The sequence below is a fragment of the Tachypleus tridentatus genome, chromosome 6 (assembly GCF_004210375.1).
Source record: "Tachypleus tridentatus isolate NWPU-2018 chromosome 6, ASM421037v1, whole genome shotgun sequence".
Lineage (NCBI taxonomy): Eukaryota > Metazoa > Arthropoda > Merostomata > Xiphosura > Limulidae > Tachypleus > Tachypleus tridentatus.
The window spans coordinates 63,604,937-63,631,473 of NC_134830.1; the positions used below are offsets into that span (position 1 = coordinate 63,604,937).

Genomic DNA, 26,537 nt, shown 5'->3' on the forward strand with positions numbered 1-26,537 from the left:
CAGGTTTTTTTACTTGCATTTAAGGGGGTATTAAAACAGGATTAAATCTCAAACATTTAAAGACAGACTAACACAAGCTATAGCTTGAAATATTAATGCTTACACAAAAGAAAAGGTTAAGAAATTAATCTCATAATTATTGTAAAGTTACTATACTCACAAGAAATAAGGTCAAAACTCTTCTTTTCATCGACCACTGTCTTCATTATTAAAAAACAAGCCAAAATATATTTTTAATTTGGCAATATATACAAATTAAACTAACAATATAATACACAAATATTTGCTGTTAACAAGTAATACTTGTGCCAATTCCTTATTGAAATTAATTATAACAAAATATGACAATAATAAAATAGATTAGATAATAAAAAATAAGCTATAGGTGCCAAGGGAGGAGTTGATTTATTATAAAAATTCCATAAATTATATGTTATACTGATCAAACAAATTATATTAACATTATAACAAAAACAAATAATTTCTTCTACATTACTTAAGTAACATACATGTTTTTCATTATGCACTGAATATATACTGACAGGTTACTGTTAAGCAGTAAAAAATTAAGTTAAATTCTTTGTTGTTGTTTTTTTAATTTCACGTAAAGCTACATGAGGGCTATCTGCACTAACTGCCCCCAATTTAGCTGTGTAAGACTAGAGGGAAGGCAGCTAGTCATCACCACCCATTGCCAACTCTTGGCCTACTCTTACCAACGAATAGTTGGATTGGCAGTCACATTATAACACCCCCACAGCTGAAAGGGCAAGCAAGTTTGGTGTAATGGGAATTCAAATCTGCAACCCTCAGATTATGAGTTGAGCATCTTAACCACCTGGCCATGCTGAGCCAGTTAAATACAGTTACAACAGAAAGTGTTTGTACCCCTACTTCCCAAGTGGTTTTTTGCTTATAACTTAAAAAGTATCACGATTAGGATAATAGAAGTAGAGTATATTATAAATATTATACTAACACACATCTGCATAAATTTTTATGTAAATTAAATGACAAATAAACTGTTTATAAACAAATAACCAAAAATAGCAAGAGCAGAAAGTGTTCGTACATTTCAGAACATGTGAAAAAAACTGATATTCCTGTGCATTTTTGTTTAGTTTGACAAATAAACTACATTATACTATTCCAGAACTAGACACTGGGTTCATAATTATTGGAAGTTAGCCAGCAAAGCATGTACTTCTGGCAATTTAGCGCAGTCTCCGTCATTATCTGCTTGGTCATCATGGCGAACAGGAAACAACTATCCAGTGATTTAAAAAACCAAATTGTTGTAACATGCAAGTCTCATGTGTCTATTTCCGGTATTGCTAAACAACTCAATGTGCCGAAATCTACTGTTCAAAGCAAAATTGCCAAGTTTAAGCTTACAGGATCAACTGCTAACCTCACTCATTCCGGATGCCCCACCAATGTTACACTCTTCTGGGTTCAAAGCATGCTGTCCTCGTAGAACTTCATATTTAAGGCCTGTTCATTTAGAAGCACAATTGAGGTGTGCAAGAAAGCATATAGATAAACCATTTACCTATTGAAAAAGTATTATTTGGTCAGACAAGACTTATAATTGAGCTTTTTGGCCACAATGATGTTCGCTATATTTTCCATAAGAAAGGGAAACGAAATCTTCCAAAGAACACCGTCCCTACAGTTATACACGGAGGCAACTCAATCATACTATGGGGTTCCTTCAGCTCTTCTGGTGTAGGCAACCTTCACCGCATCAACATAAACATGAGAAAAGAAGAGTACGTTGATATATTAGGCACTTATATCGAGAATGATGTTCAGAACTTGTGGCTTGGGCATTGCAGACTCGTGTTTCAGAACACCACTGTCAGCTGCTGTGAAAGTTTTCTTTCTACCTCTTCTCTTTCACTGCTCCACACAGCCAGTCTTTCTATATCTTCAAACCCAGCAGCTCCAAGTAGACTAGTTAAATTTAATTATTCTAGCAGATTGCATTGTCGAAAGTCCCTCTTTCCTCAAAAAAAAAGATTGATTATTCCATATAATTGTTTTCAAAATTCATACAAAGCTACATGAGGTCTATCTGCGCTAGCCGGTCCTGAGCAGTGTAAGACCAGAGGGAAGACAACTAGTCATCATCACCCATCGCCTACTCTTGGATTATATCGCACCAAACATGCTTGCCCTTTCAGCCGTGGGGGCTTTATATCGTGACGGTCAATCCCACTATTCGTTGGTAAAAGAGTAGTCCAAGAGTTGGCAGTGTATGGTGATGACTAGCTGCCTTCCCTTTAGTCTTACACTCCTAAATAAGGGACAGCTAGCGCAGATAGCTCTCGTAGCTTTGCTGAAATTCAAAACAAATCAAGATGAGGAAGTTTCTACCTCGACGACCATTGAGGCACCACCTGCCAAACAGTTCCATGAACAAGCCTAGAGACTACTGAAAGTGTCCACATTAGAGCAGATCTCAGTCTACAAGAGATAACAGTAGAAGATTGCCACTCAACTGAGAGGAGAGCTGCCTCTTCACTGCATAACAAAGATTTGTTTGTTTGTTTGGGAATTTCGCACAAAGCTACTCGAGGGCTATCTGTGCTAGCCGTCCCTAATTTAGCAGTGTAAGACTAGAGGGAAGGCAGCTAGTCATCACCACCCACCGCCAACTCTTGGGCTACTCTTTACCAACTAATAGTGGGATTGACCGTCACATTATACACCCCCACGGCTGGGAGGGCGAGCATGTTTAGCGCGACGCGGGCGCGAACCCGCGACCCTTGGATTACGAGTCACACGCCTTACGCGCTAGGCCATGCCGGGCCACATAACAAAGAAGAGTTGAACTATTATCTTGTTGAGAATGCCCTGTTCAAAGCTTGGGACACTTTGAAGGCCACAGGTAACTAACTATCTGTAAAACCACAATCATACTTGAAGATATTCTAGCAGGGTAAAGGTGATTGGAGCCCTGTGCTTATCTTGGTTAATATAAACGTGTCTATTAACTTAAAAGTGTTCTATATATACATATGTATATTCAACTCTGCATTTTGTTGAATTATTTATTGATGTATTATTTACAATCTCTCTAGTATAGTTTATAAATGTTTTAAAAGAGGTTTTCCTAATATTTTAAAGTTCTTATGTATTTATTTTTGACGTGTTTTAATTACTTTTGTTTCATTATCAATCCACTTACTTTCTTTAAGAATGCGTTTATTTTGTATTTTGATTTTTCTTCTTTATTAAAATATCACAAACATTTTAATGAAAGGGTTTAGCTTATCTGGTCTCTCGTTAATCTTACTTCTATTTTGCATCTATTATATCAGTGCAGATTTTTTTAAAATTTGAACCGTATAAATGTTGAAGTATTTACGTACAACTACTACACAATTGAATCTTCAATAAAAAAAAAATTCTATATTGTACTTCTACTTGCTTTTGAAGGGTTTTTATTTTAAAGGGCTTGATTGATTTAATTAGTCTATTTTTATATTTTAGTGCGTACTTGTATCAATATTAAACAATTTTTATCATGTAGTTCTTTGTTTAATTAAAGGGTACAATATTTAATACACTCACTGCATTTTCTAAAAATTTCATTGCTTCAGATATAACTTTCTTATTGTGTATGTCTTCACCAATAGGAAAGTTATATGTGTACAAATTGGGTAAATTCATGTTGAAGGGATGACTGGAAATGTTAACAAAATGAAAATAGTGTATGTATTACAAGTAACTAGTTCAAGCTATTTATGAGGTGAATGCCAAGTTATTTGTTTAATATTTATATCTGATAATTTCTTTTTTCAGCAGGAGTATTGCCCAAGATGAATATTCTTTATCTACATATTTATCTTGTTTTCCTCGTGTTTGACCAAGATAAAGGTGCCAAAGTGAGAAATACTATGAAGTTAGCTTTTATATCGTGAAAGCTTTGATTTGTCACATGTTGGCATATCATGAACTTTCTAGCTTCTTTAATGATGTAAAAGCTAGAAAAAAATTACAACTTAGTTTCTGCGTTGTTTTGATGGCAACATGCAGTCCCGAAAGTTTGGTGTTTTTTCTTAATTTTGTGCAAAGCTGCAGGAGAATTATCTGCGCTACTCGTTCCTAATTAAACAATGAAAGACTAAAAAGAAGGCAGCTAGTCACTACCCACCGCTTACTCTTGGGTTACTTTGTATCAACAAATAGTGCAACTGTCTGACACTTATAACACCCCACAACTGAAAGGGTGAGCATGTTTGATGAGATGGGAATTCTAACCCGTGACCCACAAATTACAAGTACAGTGCCTTAACCAACTGGCCATACCAGGCCTCCAAAAAGTCATTAGCACAACCCAGAGCCAGATTAAGGACAACTGATCCTTAAGCACAACCCAATAATGGTTACCCTCTCGGCCCCTCCATTACTTAACTGACAAGACATTAAGACTCAGTAAGTGCTGAAAGTGAAATAAAAGTTTGAAATGCATAACCATTCTACAGTTTTCTTCCAGGTCAGACCCCACAACTATATTAAATAAAAACTTTTTTATTTTATTTATTTAACAGATTGGGCATAGAGTAAAATCAAACAATGATTGAGGCATTTCATTTAGAAACGATGAGGGAAATCACTTCTTTAATTAATGGTAATTAAAAATAATTAGTTTTACTGTATATTTGTTTCCATTGAGTTAAAAATTCTCACTATGATGACAACAAAAGTGAAAAATTTACTCAAAACCCTTTTATTTAAAAAACTCTCACTTTGATGTTAACAATTTCTTACTTTGAACTTACAGCCCTGTAAGCAAATAATTAACTTATACCTTAATAATATTTGTTTAAATTTTAAAGTTTTCTTCCAATTTTTAATTGATCAAGTCCTTAAAACTAATTTGGCAACATATCTGCTTTATACTTAACAGAGACAAGGCATCCAGCCTGTCTTGTCGCATAGTTGTTCTGTTGGAATTTTTAATATGCTTGAGTTGAGAAAATGAACCCTCAGCTGTGCAATTTGTGACCATTAATGTTAAACAATATACGCAATGCAATGTTTATGTTTGGAAACGCACATCAGATTTGTCTTCTGAAATTATTTTATAAAGTTCAGCATGCCTAAATCTGTTTTTTTACAGTTTTGTTGCACTGAACTTACGGCACATATGAGTGAAACTGCTGAAGCTCGGCAGAGAGAAGAGTGTCCAAATCCTTTGAGTAAGCATCAATTAGCTTTTGTTAACACTGAGAGTAGCTTTCAGTTTCAGCAGATGAAGTGACATCATTTGGCACATCACTTAGGAAAGAAAACCTGTTTTCTATTCGCAGTACACCCCTCTTCTTCTTCTCATCTGGGCTTTTAGTTGGTCAACAATTATATAGAAAGTGATGTTACGAAATTATGCATCTCCGTCAATGAGTATCTTCTTTCTGACACGTTCTGAGTTTGAGCTGTATTGTAATCAACATCTGGTAGTATTTCCTTTGCAACTACTTCAAATCTTTCAAAGTCATTCCTTATAGTGCATAGTTGGTCGGCTAATGACCGATACAGATCTGCACGTTTTTAAGTTCACATCTTCAATTTGCAGAACTTGACTTGCTTTATGAAACTTTTGCAAAATATCATCCCACATGATCAACATTAAAACATATTCTGCCTCTTGCATCTTATTTGCAATATTGTCTGCTTCTCTTCCAGTACAGTTACGACAGAAAGTGTTCGTACCCCTGCGTCCCGAGTGGTTTTTTGCTCATAACTTAAAAAAGTATCACGAGTAGGCTAATAGAAGTATAATATACAGTAAATGTTCATTTAGAAGCACGATTGAGGTATACAAGAAACCAGGTATATAAACCCTTTACCTATTGGAAGAGTATTCTTTGGTCATACGAGACTAAAATCGAGCTTTTCGGCCACAATGATGTTCGCAATATTTTCCGTAAGAAAAGGAAACGAAATCTTCCAAAGAACACCGTCCCTACAGTTAAATACGGAGATGGCTCGATCGTTCTATGGGGTTCCTTCAGCTCTTCTGGTGTAGACAGCCTTCACCGCGTCAACGGAATCATGAAAAAAGAAGAGTACGTTGATATATTAGGCACTTATATCAAGGATGATGCTCGGAACTTGCAGCTAGGGCGTTGTTGGATATTCCAGCATGACAATGAACTTAAGCACACATCAAAATATATGCAATTCTGGTTGCAGAGGAACCATATAAGCGTTCTGGAGTGGCCATCGCAGTCACCCGATCTCAACCCAATTGAAAACGTTTGGCATGGGTTGAAGATCAGGGTTCATCAGCGTCATCCGAAAAACTTGCAAGAGTTGGAGGATTTCTGTAAGGAAGAATGGAAGAAAATACCAGTCGAGTACTGTCAAATGATCATGGAGGGTTATGAGGAGAGATTGCGCCAAGTAATTCACCTGAAAGGCTACACAACTGACCATTAAAGTAGATGCACGAACACTTTCTGCCCCTCCTATGTTTGGTTATTTGTTTATAAACAGTTTATTTGTCGTTCAATTTACATAAAAATTTATGAGATATGTGTTAGTATAATATACTATACTTTAATTATCCTACTTGTGATACTTTTTAAGTTTTGAGGAAAAACTACTCACGACACAGGGGTACGAACATTTTCTGTCGTAACTGCACTTAGCAACAATATATACATAGGATTAAATAAGTCATTTATGCTAACAAAATTTGGAATATGCAACTCTGCAACTCATATGAAACCACAAATGATGCAAGTTTATTTTGGAGTAGCATGCTTTAAAACCATGTTTTGATATTGCTTGGCATTTTATAGGTAATGTAATGCCACTGAAAACAGAATTTTCTAGCATGAAATAAAGATCTTAAAGATGTTTTCAACTTTAGAAATTTTCAAGATGTGAACATCCATTATACTTAATAAAACTGAAAAACAATAAAATATGGACCAACTCAGAGCACCAACACCATTCATAAAGAGAATTTCAATAAGTCACACCATAACAGTAGTAATCCAAATGAAGTATTTTGTTATAGAATATAATCCATGAATGCATAGGTCAATTAAAAAATAAAAAACCTACATGCCTCAAGCAACAGTACACAATATAATCAAGAAGTATTTCCTTCTGAAAAAGTGACATGTTTTTAACAGCAATATATTTTGGAAAGGAAGATCAATGTAGAAAATTGTATAAGTGTGGTATCTAGCTGGAGAAAATGGTAGTACATAATGACAATCAATGAAGCATATGTTTAACTCAATAATGTTACAGCTTTTATGCTATTTCCTACTGATCAGCGAGTGTAAAAAATTTCCAAGATGTCATGATCATGGATGGATAGCATACCAGGGACAAATTAGGTATCAGGAGAGTGGCTACAAAGAATTTATGTGATTGTTTGTAGTGAAGTACAAAGCTACACAAAGGGTTGCCTGTGCTCTGCCCACTATGGGTATCAAATCCTGGTTTCTAGCTGGGGGGCAGGTCTATATGAGCTCTGCTAACTATAAGACCAATGTTGTACATCCTATGTACCACACAGAGATGCCAACTTTTTATGGAATTGTGTTCAAAAGGGTATGGATCCATATACAATAGACTCCCAGTCATATCTTTCATTTAACTATCACATACTTCAAGCTGCTAGAGAATGAAACAATAGAGCTTGACTTAATGCTCAAAATAGGTATGATTTAATATGGTTAAGCTATTTATAATATAGCAACATCTACATTTTAATACAACTAGTTCAATTTCAAAACAAGAACTAGTTCCCCTGGAAAAGTCCACTTGATAACTGTACAAATAACATATTTTATACCACTTTAACATTACATAAACGCTACAGTAAATGCACCAGATGCCCCTTATTAAGGAATTTTTGTGATGATGATTTTAAGACAGATAACTAAATGAAAGAGTGCAGCTGTTTTCAAACTTTTTTCACTAACAGCACCCTTACCCACTTACTTTGATTCCTACAACACCCCTGCTGCAATATGCAATATTTTATGTACAGGTTTGTTTGTTTTTTTATGTTCTTAATTATTCTTCATTTGGATGAACTGTCATGACACCCTAAGCAACTTGACAGGACAAACAGGTTGGAAACCACTGATATAATCACATGACAGAAGCAATGACTGGAGAATGACTGATCATGGAGATCTGAACCATAATGTCAAGATTAGTCTCCAAAATCATTTTAATATAACATACTCAACCTCTGTACTACTTATGGTTGTCCATCCATACATACAAACCATTGTTGCATACTATCAGCCCTAACAGATATAGTAGAAAATGTTACATTGTTAACTCACTTTCTACTAGCTACAATATTAATTTTACTATAAAGTGAAATAAGATATTTTAGCTTATAAATCTCTTACATCAACAACCACAGAATGAAGAAAGAAATAACATTTTACATACTTTTACTTGGCAGGTAAGTAAGTTGAGTTTGGTGGGAGCTTTGGTTTCCTGCAGAGAATTATTAAAATTGAAAAAAAAAATCAGTCCCTATTTTTATTTGTACTGCAAAGAATGATACATATAAAAATGTAATATTTTATAGATTTCATAAAGTTGTCTGAATTACACATATATTTTGTTAAATGTCTACAAAAGTACATACAATAAGATACACAAGACGAAAGTGATTTAATCATTTAAACACACTATTTTACATAACATTAGTCATTTATAATTAAACAATAAAACCCACATTTGGTATGAAGCTCCCACAGGAATATTAACTTTAATTCTTTTGTCTCATTCATGATTGTCAAAGCAGGAATGAGAGAAAATGGAATCTTCAGTATACATCTAAAGAAGAAACTAAGCTATTCACATACATTTGTAATACCCACAAGTCACAATTATGGTTGCTGTAGAAATTCAACCATATAAATTATCCCTTTAAGAGTTAATCACTTGTTATGGAGAGTAGTATGAAGTGAACTACTACTGTATTTGTTCACTAAAAACAGTTTACTTTTTGACCAAAGCACTCTTAGAGCATTTTTTGTGCATTTATTTAAATTATTTTTACATCAAATAAGTATTTAACATATATGAATGTTACAGCATTTGTGATTTATTAAAAATATTTTAGTAACAAGTTACAATCACAAAAGCTTATACATAGGTCAATTTGTAAATACAATTTTCAGTAAAATATTGCTTACCTGGATCACACAAATTTGAATTGGAAAAACTTAACACTTATACTTTACTGTTACATGACAGTATAGATTTTAAATAAAAATACTGAAAAGCTCATACCATGGCTCAGTCTGATTTCTTTTTGTTGTTCTCCAAGTATTTTACTTTTATGGAAAGGACTTTAAAAAAAAAAAATTAATAAGAGTTCCCAAGGCATTCTCATGAGTATTCAAGGGCATCAAGTTATGTTACCAGTTATGTAACCTCTACATATTACAATAACTTTAGTGTGTGCCACCATGACAGATACCTATTTTTAACTTATCTTTAAATCACTATTTCTTTACAGCTTACACAATAATGGTTCTGATTTTTTTATGTTTCAGCATTTCTTTATTTTTTACTTCTAAACCATTTCTCTCTTTTTTGTCACTTCTTCCTCTTTGCTAATTAGATCTCAAGTGAGAAAAAATGTGTGAAACATTTTCTTTTCAGGCAATATGAGCTTAATTTATTTTTATCACTTGTAATCAGTAAAAAACCTTTTTTCTTCTTCCTAATAAGCTATTACAATAAGCAAGACAAACTACCATCTTCATTTCTGATAAAGAATATACATTTCTGTATGTGTATTTATGTAAATTGTTACTTTTTTATACTTAACTAGAATACCACTCTTTACTGTTGTATTTACTATTTCTAATACACTTATTTTTCTTGTATTAAACAAATTTTTTTGACAATATTTTTAACACAGAGTAGCACACAGCAGCTTATTTGGATAACTTTAGTTCTGAAAATAAAGAAGGTAAAATATAGCTTGCATGTGTGTGTGGTAAATTTATGCCCAAGTACCAAGAAATCACATTTGTGTATTAACGTAACCTGGGTATGTATCATGCATGTTAAACAGATGACTTCTCTGTGTATTCCTGAATTGAGTTATTTCAGCTATACACCTTGTATATCAAATAACTATGTTGTGTACAAGCTGGGTTGGCAATTCTGTATTTTCTACAAGTTATGATAACAAAAATATTCTTCTCAAGAAGTTTCTTTGTTTGGTCAAGTACAATGCAGAAACTGTTGCAAAACATGGTTACCTGTTCATTTTAAAATTTTTGTGCAAGGCCATGCAAGGGCTACATAGCTGTTTGTAATTTTGAACTGATGAATTAGAGAGAAGACAATACTCAACAGCATCAACAACCAACTCCTGGGCTAGTACTTCCTGGCTAAATAGTAAAATTTGAATAACAAACTTATGGCCTAAGGGAGTGAAGCTTCTATGTACAGCAATGGACGATGAACCAAAAATCCTCAGATTCACAGTCAACACATACTAACCAAGATATGCAAGCCTCTCCTGTTTGTGTATATATATAGCAAATAATGTCAACACATAAAGTGCTTATGATAATATTTCAAAAATTAAATTAAATTAAATATTTTGTAAGAAAGAAGATACAAGTAATTATTTACATAGAAATTTGCTTGTGTAATTGGACCTGGTAAATATACAGCTTTACAATAAAGAAAAAACAGTTACAAAGTGAAACTTGTACACACTAATTCAATTTATTAACATTAGTCTACAATATCAACTGTGTATCAAAATGAGACAAGTGTTAAAACAAATTTTTATTTTTCCATTTGAGATTTGTCTAGCTCTTTCTATGATAAATTGAAAAAAACCTGACAGAAGCAATGATTGGAGAATGACTGATCATCTTTAAGGTTCAAATTTGTCTTTTTATATATAGTCAAATATCTAAATAATAAAAGATATAAAATGTTCAATTCAACATTAAAAAATATATATTGTACTCATTTGACTTTAAGGACAGACAAACAAATGTAATATAATAAGTACCCTACTACTGTAACAATGTAATGTGCTTACATCTGAGTGGTAGATAAAAAGATAGCCATCTCGAGTCTCACATTTCCGTTTTTGCCACACCTTCCTCATCTTCCCATCAGATTTCTTGTTAAGATAGCCTGTTTTAGTGTAACCATAGTGTTTATTTCCCTGAAGCTGATGAAGTGTATAGCCTGATTGTGTTGCTCCAACTTGCTGTAAGTTGAGGAAACAACAAAATGAACAAACTTAGAAAATAAAAACATATAACATACAGTTAAATCTTTTATACTAATTCAAAATAATATACAACTTTACCTGACAGTCAATTCTGCTAATTTAATACTCTTAATTAATCTAACCTCTCTTCCGTCCAGTGACGGGGAACATCGTAGAAGGTTGCGAAGTTCAATTAATTTCTTTCTCTCTTCATCTTGTTTCTGTCGAATCTTTTGTAGTTTAGTTGCTAACTCCTTAATGTAGCCACTAAAGTGTTCAATAGTTTTAAGTCCATCTTGAAAAAAGCTGGAAAAAGGAAAATAAATATTTGTTTACTTAATCTTAATATATTTTAATTTCCTATATCACTCTTACACTTTGTACATAACTTGTAAAGTGATTTTAAAAATGAAAGTTGTTTAACTCTATTGTCTCCAGATGAACACATCCTGCCCTGAGGGGAATATCGCACCACTGAATTAAAAAAGTGTACAACATATAAACTTGAAGTCATTCTTCCAAACACTTCCTTTTTTTACAAAATTCTTCAGAGTTTAAATTTATTCAGACAAAGTTTTGTTCATTAAATTTTTACAAACTTTTTAAAAAATTACAAATTGTGATCTTGTGCTTATTTCAGCACACTCCATATGTGCATTTCCTGATTTTTTTTTCAGATCATGATATGACACTCAAAGTCCCCATGAAGAAAACCAAAATAGTTTTTGAATAAAATAGATATAATCTGACCTTGTAAATTCAACACAAATCTAGTTCTATCAATTTTAGGCAACCACTATTTATCAACTGTCATATCTCAACTTTAAGAAGTCACAGGCTAGTTATATAATGAATAATAAAAGCTTGTGTTTTCTTTTCAATTTCTGTATAAGCCAGTGTAGATTCCAGTTTAGTAGAGATGTGTGTAAAATTGTTATAAAGTGATAAAAACTAAACCTGGTGATATACTGCTAGATAAAAAGCTGTTTGTGAGCAGCTTCTGCTACAACTACAGTCCTGGCTTTTTTAAAAACTTGCTTTATTGTATTTTAACTTGATTTATGACATTGTTGTACAAGAGTAAAAAACAGTTTTTCATGATACCAGATGAGGTAAATATAGTTAGACCCGTTTTTACTTGAATATATTGCATTTGTTTTGCTAACAAAGCCACTGTGTGTGACATTATGTTTACATTAGGTCTCGTGGGCATGATCAACAGCCTTAAATGTAAAAAGCAAATCATCATTAAGGAATGTAAATGCACATATAAATAACCTAAAACAGATTTAAAACTTATTATGTACATTAAATGAAACTTTCTGTTCAGTTATTATAAAAGTCAGATTGCCGTTTAAATTTAATACAGTTAAAAAAAAGTTTTTATTGTACACAAATATTCTTAAACACACTGAAACTGCATAAATCCTTTTCAATCAGAACAATGATAAAATTTAGGCTTATAAAACAAATTTTACAAGGATGCAGGATGACAAAGATTCTGCAAAACCAAGAAGTAGATATTTTAAAAACCTTTACACTGTATGTTTGACTTCCCCATTCTTGGACTCATATTTGCTCCATATACTGTAACACAAAGAAAATACTTGGAAAAACATTTCATTTTTAGATTAAACACTGTTAATCCCTATGTAACGAATGAAGAGATCTCTTTCCTTTAACTTAATCTTTTCCATTTCCCATCTCTACACTTTTCATTCTTGTTGAGTCTTCTTGATACTGTAGATCTGGACTATTTTCTGTTACATGGTGTATGGTCATTTATTTTACACTTGAGATCAGCTGAAGACTTTATAAATGAACATACATAGCACCAGTATCATTTAGTGTGGGTGTTCAGCCTCTTCCTTTCCTATTTTAAAATTTACCTGTCTTGGTCTCATGATGAGAGTAGTGTTTTCCAAAGTGTGGTATGAGTACCTCTGGAGGTACTGAAGGTGAATTTATGTAGTATGTGGACAACAATTGTATTTTAATGGTTATATTTATTTTAATGTGTATTAGAAAAACATTTAAAGAAAAAATGTATTTCAATGAGGTTATTATATTATTTGCTGACAATTAAACATTGGCTATTATTCAGAGGGCATGCACACCATCTGGTCCACTTATTAGGTAAACGTTATTCAGAGAGCATGTGCAATGACATGCCAAAAAATATATTCATTAGTTAGTGTTAGATGAAAACTCTCATTCAAGGATTGTGTGTCTGTACTATGTTTTGTTATTTTTGCTTTCGAACCCACCATGGAACAGTGATTACAAATGGGATTTTTAAAGTGTAAAGATGGATATTATTATGGAAATGCGAGTACAAAAATCCAAAATGTGGTGACAGCTAAGAGGGCCAAAGTAACGAATCACCTGAACCATTTGTTTGTATTGTAAAAGTACCAGCTGCAAAGGAATCAAAAATATCATACAAATATGACAACAATTATTTTAAAATTGGATTTTCATGGACAGGCAATGAGAGTAAACCTATTCTATTGTGTCATATTTTAAGATAAATTCTGGTATAAACCCATCTAACCTCAAGTACCATTTTGAAAGAAACCATAAAAAAATACCATGAAAAACCCACTGAAGTTTTTTAAAGAAAAACAGAATGTAAATAACAGTACAGGTAGTACATAGATACAGCAAAAATAATGAAGCTGGAATGTGAAAGACTGTAGTTTTAGAAGAACTGATCTAGGATGTACTTTATAGCATTTTGAGAGCATTTCAATTTGCAACAATTTGTTGGAGAGCCCAACCACCATCATGTAAAGCATCTATGCAAAGTCTCTGCTCTACTGACAACTATGTTTCTTGGGCCATGGCATGACAATGAAAATTAATATATGATATTAAAGATTGTTTTTATTGAGGTTTATTTATGGAGTGTCATTAAATTGGTTTCTTCTAGCATTCGGTACCAGTATATGCTACAAGAAATAAATTAAGACACTGCATGTAGTTCCCATTACAGTTATTTTGTTCCTTAAAGTTGAAAATTATGTGTATTCAAGCAAAACCCTTTCAACATGCTCTTGCTACAAGCGTATGGAAATTTAAAAAAAAATAAGTATTCTCATCCTGACTCATTCACTTGTCAACAGGGATCTGCAAAGCATTACTATAATGTTTAAATTTAGACTGTAATGGCATGGAAGACTTAGCCCCATGAAATGGAAAGAATGTCAAAATATTCTCTTGTCCTAGAACCTCTATACAGTAACTGTACAAACAAGTGAAACAATAGTGAAATAACCACTCACTTTTTCTGATAATACTTAACACAAAACTAAAATATAATCAATGTACTGATACACTTCAACTAAATTAAAACACATAACTATTTCACATGAGTGGTTTAAAATAAGATCAGGTAATTATTAGGAAAACGAAAGCTTTTCTAATAGTAACTATTTCTTACTTGGTAATAATATAAATTTTAACATTTTGTACACTTACTTATTCTGTGCATGATAGTATTCAACCAGATGCTGTAGAAGCTCCACTCCTTTTTTTGTTTTGATTTCATTTACTTTAATAAGGTACTAGAAATAAAATAACGAATTTTCTCTTAAAAGTTGGAAAAGGAAGCAAATACAAAAGTAAAGGCTGAAGCTATATTTGTATGATTCTCTAAAGATATTTATACAAAATTTCATTGAAAGTAATGACTATAAACATTAAATTCTAAGTGTTGAGAATCAAAGGCTAATAACAAATTTGGAGGAAAAGTGGTGGTTTAAAATATGGTATATGAGTAACAAAAATACACGTGTAACATTATTTATAAACATTACTGAACAGTTTGTTGTTTAATTGAAAGGAAAAAGCAAATAATTACTGCAGAATAAAATAATTTATTGATCACAAAAAATCCTATTCAGATATTTTTACTTTTAAAATTTGGCTTAAATAGTATTTTTGTTAAAGGAAAGGTAACCAGTTAATTTTATAATCCTCACATCACCATTACACTACTATTTCCAAAAACATACTTCACCTAAAAATGTCTACAATGTTAAAAATAACGAGGGTTAAAACAGCAGGTAAAAGAAAACTACTTTTCTTTAACTAGAAAAAGACATTTTTATTTAAGGTTTTCACTTTCAAATTTCTTTTGTTATGCATCCGTAAGCCAAAAAGATTTTAGAAACTTCAATTCAAAACAAAAACCCAAAACTTCACATGTAAGTAAAAACATACTTAAAAAGTTTAAATTTTTAATACACGTGGAATTAAAAACATATTTCCTTACTTCACACATCTGCAGCTGAAAAACTCGTCTTTCCTTTTCCATGTCATCAGCTACCTAGAATACACAAAGGACCCTTGAATTTCTCAATGAAGAGTATGGCTTTTGTAAAAGTAATGTTAAATGTGTTGCTTTTTCCTGACCTTCCTCTTTTGGCAGGGATAGATAGATCCATGCACTGTATATAAATTATTTAAGTTTCTTTATTAGACAGATGTAGTCAGTCTCAGCTTTACAATGGCTCAAGACACATTATTAGTAAAGTAATAAAGTCTTAATAAACATTTTCTAAATTTAAGTCTTTTATTCACTCAGTATGTAAAGTTTTTCTTACTAAATTCCTACTTTTACCAAAGACTTATCAAAGTTAGACTATTATTCAAAAAATCTTTCGAATATATAAGCTACAAAAATATAGTGATGTACAGACAAATAGATTAATTCTGACAAAGATTTTGCTAAGTAAGGCCAAGCCCATCATCACAGCTGAGAATTTTATTTTATCTAAATAAAGGTTTGTAAAGAAACACATTTCATATTTATTTGGGACAAATAAGCAGGCTCATCTGAACAAAAAGTCAGATCAAGTAGTAGAGATATAACAAATAAAAATGGCAAATTTGCAGTTGTGGATTTCTTTTTTTTTGTACTCTAATAACAATATTTATCAAACAGGTACAACTTTTTCTTCCATAACATCTTATGTTAACCCTTTCACAATTGGTAGAAATGTTTTATATCTGCTCGACTACAGAAGGACATATATACAAGATATCCTCAGAAAACCTGATATTTTTTTAGAGTTTATAAATATTTTGTAAATGAAGAATCACATTATTTTAATTAAATCTTTCTAATACGAGTTATTTATTTATAGTAGTTACTTGCTCTCAGACTTTGAATAGTTCAAGTGCAAGATGATTTTGATTTTATGTATAGTTTTAATAATTCATTACCATAATCTAGAGAACCTCCTATATGAATATCCAACATGTTTTTTAAAGTAAAGGTTTATATTCTATTTTTACTTTTCTCCACCATATCACTAGGTCTATCTGTTTTCACCAATGTACTATTCAGTGATATAATTTAAATTAGGAAACAGAAAAGGTACCTTTTATTTTCTTTGTGGAATATCTTTAAAGATCTTTTAGTTATATTAATAATTTCAGGTATTTTTCTTTTCATACATAGTTAATTTTTAATATCTTATTTTGTTTCTTGTCCTTTAACTTTTATTATTCATCTCAACACAATTCAATGGTGCCTTCAAGCATACTACCATATCTCTGGTGGAAACCTTTCTGCAAAATGTTTGTACACAGGTGAATATTTTTAGCCTTGAGAACTGGCACAAACTGTGATGTATATTTTTAAAAAATGTTTAAACCTTTCAGTTATGCATTTTAAAACATAACTAATACATAATAAACTAATATAAAAAGTAAGACCTAAACACACTTTAATTGTTTCTCTAACTAAAACATAATTAGGTAAGAAACAACTGTAGGTGATACAGTTGATCAAGCAGGTACATGTACCCAATGATGAAACCTGTGTGCCAATTTCAAAATAATTATTTCTGGATTATAAAATGAAATGAGTTCTTTCTAATGGCCACATTTAATCTCAACTTATAGGCTATAAAGCTCAAATAAATCTATTGAAAGTGGGCATAACATCAGTCAGGGGTTGACAAACCTGTTTCAACTGCATTCAGTCAGAGAATTCTGAACTGCAAGTGCCAATAGCTTAAGTAAACTTTCTATTGTCTAGACATACATCTACACAACTGGTGTTATATTACTGAAGATATGGAGTGTCAAAATGGAGAATTTTCATAGCCTGTGGGTCACATAATCTGAAGTTTTTTTAAAGGTTTCTTTTGAAATAAAGGACTTAAAAGTTAGAAAACAAACTTTGAATCATAACATACATAATATTATTCTCATTCATATACACTGATAATAAAAGTGTTTTAATAAATATTGATTGTAACTTCGGTGAGTTGTACAGAAAAGTGTTTAAAGGAGTAGTTGTGTGAAAGGGTTAATGCTCAACATTTTGGTCATATACCTTTATATTTAGCAATAGCTTTACTTTTCTACAATATAAAAGATTTTTTTAAACTGATTTGAGGTTAGCTGTTCAAGACTACATGTGTTTGGGTTACTTATATGCAACATAGATACCACAAAGTTTATGTTATCCTCTACCTAACTCTTTCAGTTTCCCATTACAAGTTCCCCTTTTTGTAGTCTTTTTAATATCCTATAGATTATTAACATAATTTTATACATATATCCCAGTTGAAAGAACTGTTAATTTTACCATACTTTGACTTTGAGAGTATATGATTACATAATTATATTCTTGCAAGTTTTTCAAAATTTCATTAAACGTTCTGCATGTGGTTAGTCTTCCCCCTGTAAGTCACATGTACAAGGGTTTGAAACTTGTACTAATCCTTTTACTTGGACCAGGGTTACATATCACAAGGATTATTCTATAACCTTCGTACCCACTTGACCTTATTAGTGCATCATTTCGTCCTGAAGTGATGTCACTCTGACTTCAAAGGCTGAAACAAACTTATGTAAGTTATGAGTTGAAGGTTTGTCTCCCTTGGGGATGTATAATACAAATGATCATTGATATAGATAATCTAAGGATTGTGAGAACCCAATGCAAGGATTTTAGTGTACCATAACAGTGATATCTTCATTATACTTGCTCATTTTGTTGTCTTATACTAACATGAGAAATACTGTTCTCTTGTATATTTAAAAATGGCTGGCATGGGTAGAAAGCACTAATAAAGGAGGCGAACAACGTTTCAATCTTCTTCAGCCATCGTCAGGTTCACAAAGAAAGAAAGGGTAACTGACTGGTAGCTGACAACATGTTTAAAGGCAGTTGTGTAATTGAGTCAGCTACCGGTCAGCAACCCCTTCTTTCTTTGTTAACCTGACGATGGCTGAAGAAGATCGAAACGTTGTTCGCTCCTTTATTAGTACTTTCTCTACCCATATAAGCCGTTTCTAAATATATAATTTTCTCTACAGGTGAGTTTTCTCATCATCACGGAATACTGTTCTCTGTCCAAACGGTCAGCTATCTCTGAGCTTAAAGTCTGGCCAGTTGATTAAGACTTATAGTATTGTATGACTAAATATTTTATATTTGTACATTTGTGTTTATTTGTTTTACCTCTGTTGTATGCAAACATTTCTAGAATTGGCTGTATTGCAGATACGTATAACTATCTGTAGCAAATCAGTGTATATGACACTGAGCATGATGATCATAAATATGTCTGGTTATAGAGTGTCTAATTTGAAACAACTTGAAAATGCATTTTATCTGTAACTGAACACAGATATAAATACACCTTAAAGAATGGTGACAAGTAAGAAAAGAAGCAGCAAATTACACTGGTCTCCAAATGCATGTTTTTATCAATCTCGTCCAAAAGATGCTACTTTTAGCTGATAAAAAGTTCTTCTCATAAAACACTGATGTAGTTTTGTGTTGAAGGAAAAACTGGCTACAACACAAACATAATTTTGAGAATTTCTCTTAAATGTTTATTCACGTTTTTGGGTGAAAGTTCAGGTAGATATAATGTTAAATATAGAGAACTTGCGAGATTATTTTCAAATCCAAAAAGAAAATACTGATGTACATGTTAACCTGTTTTTTGTATGTTTGTACTTTTGAGTTATTTTTCTTAGGTAAACTATATCTCAAGGAATCAGGTAACATAATTCCATAAGAAACAGATTATAAAACAGTTAATTACAGGTTAATATAATCTTCTGTACATGATTAAAATGTCTCAACTGGCACAGACTAGAAATGACATAAAATACTTCAATTATCAGAAAGGTACATTCATATTAGTTTCCTTACTGAACAGAAGTATTATCAAACAGGCATTAATTATGTTTATAGTTTTATTGCATTTTTCTTTCTTGTTAGATCTAAATGGAGGACAAGTAATGATGAAAACAATTACAAGGATTGGCTCTTGTATTATGGAATCTCAGTCTCATAGGTCCAATGATAGTTAAGTATTCTACATGTCACATACTCAAAATTTAAAATGTTTGAACTCTTGCAAAGCCCACAGAATTAGAAATTTTCATTCATTTTAATTCCATAATTGCATCACATTTCTTCAGTTTGATCATACACTTTTCCTTTTTATTGGTATGATATGAATAAGTTAATACTGAAGTTAATTCATACTTCTAGTAAGTCTTTCATTTTCAAATTCCCATTTTGGTACTCTACGTTAGCATGTTATTAACATAAACAAAGGATACTATTCATGCTGTCTTCTTTATTCAGGACATATGCAATGAAAACTACATCAATGGCCATCAATTCACTGTACTTCTTTTACAGAGTGAAGGGTTGATCAAACTCAATGTTTTTAAATCAGAGATTCTTGCTTGATCACCCCCTCCCCAACACACACTACAATGGATTAGTTGAACATTTTCTTCAAATTAAAAAGTTTCAGTTTAACAGAAACTTACTACGCAGATTTTTCATATCTTTCTGCTGGATAAACTGAAAGTCACATGTTCAGCCAATACATTAGATAGCTACTCATGGTTCATGTCAATACATTGATAATATAGTAAAAGCAGGTCTTATCCTTTATTTTATCCTTTGTAGCTTCTTATTATCCTGTTCATGCAGGAATCATTTGATAAAACACTTTCCTCTCTTGAAATAATGTTTTTGTGCAAGATAACTATTTAACTGCCAGCATGTATAATAAGGAAACAGATTTTTCCATGTAATGCTTTGATACGTCTCAATCTTAATAAGAAGGCAATAAAAAGAAAACATACAAGGTGAATACTATAAATACTGTATTAAAAGGAGCTATTTGATTTTACCTATGCCAGAGTTCTAAGTATTGTAAATATGAAACACAAGAACCATATTATTCTAGTATAAACTCACAATCATATCAACAAGCCCATCATATACCAAAATTAATTATCATATTTTAAGCCTTTCAAGACATCATTGTGAAGGATGCCCCCTAATTTTGGAAAGACAATTCTAAGAAAAAAATATTTTGACTCAGCAACCAACACCTTGATGTAACCTTGACTTTTTTTCAAGCTACTGAGTAAATACAGTCAAATGCATCATATTCTTCATAGTGTATTGACAATATTAGTTAAACTGAATGTTTTATGCTTGCAAGTGGTAAGTAATAAGATTATGATCTGTATTACAGGTAGTTTTCAGCAAACCCTAAGCTAACCTTTAGCCTTAGCCCATCACTTTTGTCTTGGAAGATGCATGGAGATTGTTCAAGGTATTTTTAAAGAAATAGTGTGTCTTTACAAGGCATAAAATCCAGTAAACCATTTTCAAATTATCCTATAACAAGTTCTATATTTAAAGAACCAGCCAGTAATACTTATAAGCATGTCACCAACTTCAAACACAAAATGATACACAACTTAGAAAAAAAAAAAAAAAGAATTACTTAATAGAAGATTTAGGCAAAGTAGTCATGATGAACAAACAAGAAGAGGACTTTTAAAACACTGTCCTTTCTACTTAAAAGCTATTTTTGTAAATTAATCCTCCAAGACTTTCTCCAAGCATTACTCTGAACAAGGCGGTTGCTGCCAATTTCACCTTTGTTCAAGAATTTAAGCAACACGAAATACCATATACTTGCAAGTGTCAATGAAACCGAATCATCTCTTACTAAGTATGTCATATTAAAATGACTTTAGTGCCTCATCATGTTGTTACAGTCTGTGTTGTGATGCCATGTCTAGCCATGCTCTGCCTGATGAGCATGGATCTTGACAATAACCTTGCAGTGTAGTTTTCTTTGCAAATGATTTCATAATAATGTTATGATGTCCAAAATACATGTTGTCTCTTGCAACTTTCTATAACATATTTATTTTATGAGGACAATGGTCTCCCAGCACCTGTTTGAACATAGTGATTGCACAGAAATCTGTAGGTGCTGCTATTTGTTAACTTGACAAATATGTCTTTCTCGGTTACAGAATGAATACCTATTTTATTCTTCAGCTGTTTAAGGTATGTGACAGTTCAAGAGATAAGTTGTGAAAGTTACTTACATAAACATGACTTGAATCACTTGTGGAGATCCTTACTGATTATTCTGTGTTCTGCTACCTGGGGCATGTGAATGACTTTTGCCACTAACCTTATAATGAGACCTCAAACAATACTAAACTCCATAAACCATGGATGGAATATAACTTGTTGTAGGTCTCTTTCTTAGCAGTCCCAATTTCCCAAGTTGATATTTATCCAATTGTTTTTTTTAATACCATTAAGTACAAAAATATTCCCACCTTGAAAACTCAGTCTTCACTTTAAACACATTTTTATGATTTGAATGTATGAATATCTTTTAACTAAACTGTCATTACATGTTTTCCAAAAGCAGTCAATTGTCAGTAGTATCACATAACTACAAAATTCCAAATAATATCAAAATATATTTTAGATACACATCATCCATTAAAACTTTATATTAGCTTTGGTTATCATGAGAGTTGCTAATCTGCATATTCAAAATTATTTCAATGCAACACACTCAACCCACTATACAGTTAGTGACAACCAGTTATATGTAGCTATATTCTTTTGAATATGAAGTGTTTTCTTGTAAGATATTTTTTTGATTTTCTTACAAGTCTGAAAGAGTATACAAGTGCAATGATATCAACATTTAAACACAAAACAAGATCACTACCTACCTCTGCTGGTGAAATTTCTGTTCTAATAAGACCTACTTCTTTAGCTTGTTGTTTCTTTTCTTTCTCTATTTTTGTCCTGTCAAAACAAGCATCATCAACTTATTCATAAAATGTTTTAATTGAGTATTAACAACACCAATTAACACTGACTGCAAAACAAAAAAAAATGAAGAAAATAGAAAATTAATATCAAAGATAACCTGAGGTTTAAAATAACTTTGTTTACTGAATAAAAATAAGCTAAATATAATTTTAGTTAAAAGATTTAGGTAAAGTAATATTATCAAAATGAGTGGAAAATCATATGGTGAAAAATTGTTAATTGTTCTTTTAGGTTATCCCTTTAACCTTTCAGAAAGCTTATGACACAGTCAGGGATAATGCAACTGACTAATATTTGATTCTATGGACACTATCCAACCTTAGGTCTATCAAGTAAGTGACTTGAAATGAAATAAAGGCATAAAAATAAAAAAAACAATAATCAAAATGAATCATAAAAAAAAAACTTTCAGTATAAAAACAGAGAGAATCTCAGGCTTCTTCACTACAATATAAGACAGTATTCAACCTTGACTGAGTTTGAGTCACTTTGAATTTGAAGTTATTGTTTTGTTTTTGTTTCAGAAGTACTATGGATCACATATCACGTAACTAGAAATACTTTTCTCTGACACTAACATATTTCAATAAATATTATTGTTCTGCATTTTAATAAAAAACCAATTTCAATGTTTTTACTCTTCTGTATGATCAGTATTTTTGGAAACAATCTTTAAGGTTTTAAAAGTATGAATCAAACTAATGAAAGGCAGCAAAAGAAGAATCAGTTGCAATTATTATTATAAAAACAACAACAACAACAACCTATACAACACTTCTTTATAATGAAAAATAACTTTATACTATGATACAAGTGACTCTTAGAGCCTGCAGGACCAACAAGCTTGACTTTATGTTCTTGCACATTAAAAAGCATCATGAAGAACTCAGGAATTTGCACACTGATCAGCTACAAAGATGTACAAAAAGACACCTAATATAATCAACATCACCACAACTGTTTACGTAGTCATCCCAGTCTTAAAACAACAACAAAATCTTACTGTCAATGTTATTAGGCTAATCTCTTAGCACAATCAGCAAACCAAAAAGTTTCAGATCTGATCCAAAGCCAAGGGAATTACTACACTAAAAATATATTAATATGCAAAATAACATGACAAAGGACATCAAACCCAAAAAACTTACATTTTTGCTTCATAATCTCTCCACGCTTTGTCAAAAGGCCTTTTTAAATCCTAAATGTTACAAAAAACAACACAGTATGATCAATGTTAACATTTCAATAAAAAAATTATGTGTTTTTAAAACAAAATTCAACATCAATAACATTTTATTCAGATAAAGATAAAATTTATTATTAAAAATGTGATGTTAATCGGTTCTTAAACTGATCAAGATTAATATTAGAAATAAAAAGATCAGACACCCTATTAATCATATATAGTAGAATGACAACTCATGACAGCATCCAAATATTAGAAAAACACATTACAACTGCAAGTCTATATGAATAAAATGCAATAATTGGAGATTTTAAAAGTTATACCTAAGATTAAAGTTATCCAAAGAATAATAAGTGCAATAACAAGCACAAAAACATTCATCTTGATGTTAGTAAAATTTACAAATGTAAGAAAAAAAAGACTGGACTATTTGCAGATTAACATTAATTACAATAGACCTCCTTTAGCATTTATTAACTGAGCTAGTTAAAAACATTGGGTAAAAAAAATTTAGGACTTACCCCTTTAACACCTCGAAGGTCTCCTTTGAGCAAACTGTCTACTGGAAACATAATGATGTTGTTCAAATTTTGCATCTAGAAGAAAATAGAAAATAATAATCACAGTTTGAAACATTAATAATATATAGGTAGAAGAGAGTAATTCTTTCAAAAATATCTTCAGCCAGACACATTATTTATTTCATATTACATGAGGAAAACAAAGCTGTTAAAATTACAATGTAATGACCAAAGTTGGTAAATGCACTACTTATATTCACTGAGTACATGAATAACCTTACCAGAATCTTCATTAACTGTGAAAGCTCTTTGGTCACAATGGAGAAGTTTATAAATGCTGCACCTGCATATACACAAAAAAATGTATCACTAAAACTACATATATTACTCAGTCAGAAAATTCACAAAATAAAGAAACTTCAGTATCTTCCAGAAATAATACATAATCCAGGATAATCAATAAACCAAAAAAAGACAACCTTACAGCTTCAATTTATTTTGCTCACCATTCAAATTATTAATTATGTAATATAATTATATTCTTGACAGCAAATTTCATCATTGCTCTAAAAAATAAATCAAAGAAATAAACATCAAAAGATTAACCTAATAAATTATTTTTTGTGTTAACCATAGTACCTATCTCTTCTACTAAAAACAAAGATGTTCAACAAGAAATAATATAATGTGTCTAATAGTATATATCTCAAAAATATATTTCCAGTTCCTACAATATAAGGCATCCAAATGTAAGATAACATATAACTGAATGCAATACAAAATCTTCAATGAATAAAGCTTCTAGAAAGTGGGATAAAAAAAAATCCTAAAACTCAAATATTTCTTTCAGGATAAGTCATGAAAAACAACAAGTTCTGAATCATTCCTTCACTTACCTATATCATGTTCCTGGTCTTTAATGTTTGCATTGGCTCCTAGTCGCTCAAGTGCTTTTGACAGATAGATTTCATTGTCTACATGAGCTGTATTAATATTTTTTTTTTATTTTTGTCCAGTCAAGTTAACAAGACAATATATAAATATATATATATCATTTCTCACTATATAAAGAAAATATTAGTTTCAATCCATTTCAACCAATTTTAGAGTTACAAATTTTCCCACAGAAAAGTATTATAAAAATATTTAAAAATAAAGTTGCATCTTTAATTATTCTTGTAGTATATTAAAATAATTGAGCCATGCTGAAATATGAACATATCAGTCAGAGATATATTAATTTAGACATTTCACATATATTTACAAGATATCAGTTGTAGTACCATCTTTTCCTATTTCACGTAAAAAGAAAGTAAAATCAACTATGTACAATTTATAAAGTATGCTTTAAAAAAGTTAACATAATCAGTTACAAATTTTGTGTTGTTATAAATTCAGTTAATACAACTGTGATGCCTCAGCTTGTGTGTTTTGTTGCAAGATTAACATGACAGATTCAGAACATTTTGAATGTGCTACCTACTCTGAAAAGATACCACCCTCATTTAATCATCAAATTTGACCATTTGTTGATTTGCTGTTTTGGTATAAATGTTTCATTGTTACCTATTGGTAGTGCCTGAAGATTCTGATAGACTGACAAGAGTTCTTCAAATGTTGAAAACTAGATAAACATAGAAATAAGTTGACAGCTGATTCTGATGTATCCAGATCCATGGCAAGAAGGCTATGGACATGCAATCAGACAAGTGTCATGTACATGAAACACATTAAACAAAGTCAATCACCACATGCAATGACCATTATCTATCCAACATGTATGTCTATCAGGAATCACCAGTCCACCACTCACTGGATTAAAATGAACTCTTAGAACATTAACTGGAATAATTTTTAGTAACTTCATGAACTTGACTTAAAGTTGAGGAAATTCTTCAATCTTATAGTTGGAGAAATGTGTGACAATTCACTGAGCTTTTATCAAGATCAACTAAATTGCTAGTGACAATAATGGGCACACATACACTTTAACAAAGCATCAGACCCAATTCTTTGGGCTTTTAAAGGTGCAGTTGAGCCAGAATTCATCCAGATGCTACATAATATCAAATGTCAGGCTTTATGAATTTAATATCACAACATCTTCATCCAAGTCCAGCAAAATATTGTGGCACCTCTCTGGACCTTGTATACCTGATCTCACTAATGGATTTCACTGAAAATCTGGAAAGGACTGGTTGTCAAGTCATCTGCCCAGAAGTACACTGACAAAGACACAGATTTTATCTATATCAGAGTATGGTGTTATGCTTATTACTGTATATTTACCTTTACCACAGGTGACTTTCCAAAACAAGTTGATTCAATTAGACTATTTTGAATTTCAGAGTACTTGTGTTCCATACACTGTAGCCAGTGATGTACTGTCGGAACAAACTAGGTGAAGACATGCAATGGCAG

At 31.6% G+C, this 26,537-nt stretch overlaps 1 protein-coding gene across 1 annotated transcript in view; it reads right to left on the reverse strand.

Moving 5' to 3' along the window:
- The window catches only part of LOC143252683 (arfGAP with SH3 domain, ANK repeat and PH domain-containing protein-like), a 97,527-nt gene that overhangs the window by 35,892 nt on the left and 35,098 nt on the right, over positions 1 to 26,537 (reverse strand). The window contains 11 exon segments of the mRNA XM_076505205.1: positions 161 to 200; positions 8,440 to 8,487; positions 11,075 to 11,248; positions 11,395 to 11,557; positions 14,732 to 14,817; positions 15,528 to 15,577; positions 22,303 to 22,382; positions 23,558 to 23,607; positions 24,117 to 24,191; positions 24,398 to 24,459; positions 25,013 to 25,099. Of these exon segments, the coding sequence (XP_076361320.1) occupies positions 161 to 200; positions 8,440 to 8,487; positions 11,075 to 11,248; positions 11,395 to 11,557; positions 14,732 to 14,817; positions 15,528 to 15,577; positions 22,303 to 22,382; positions 23,558 to 23,607; positions 24,117 to 24,191; positions 24,398 to 24,459; positions 25,013 to 25,099 (915 nt within the window).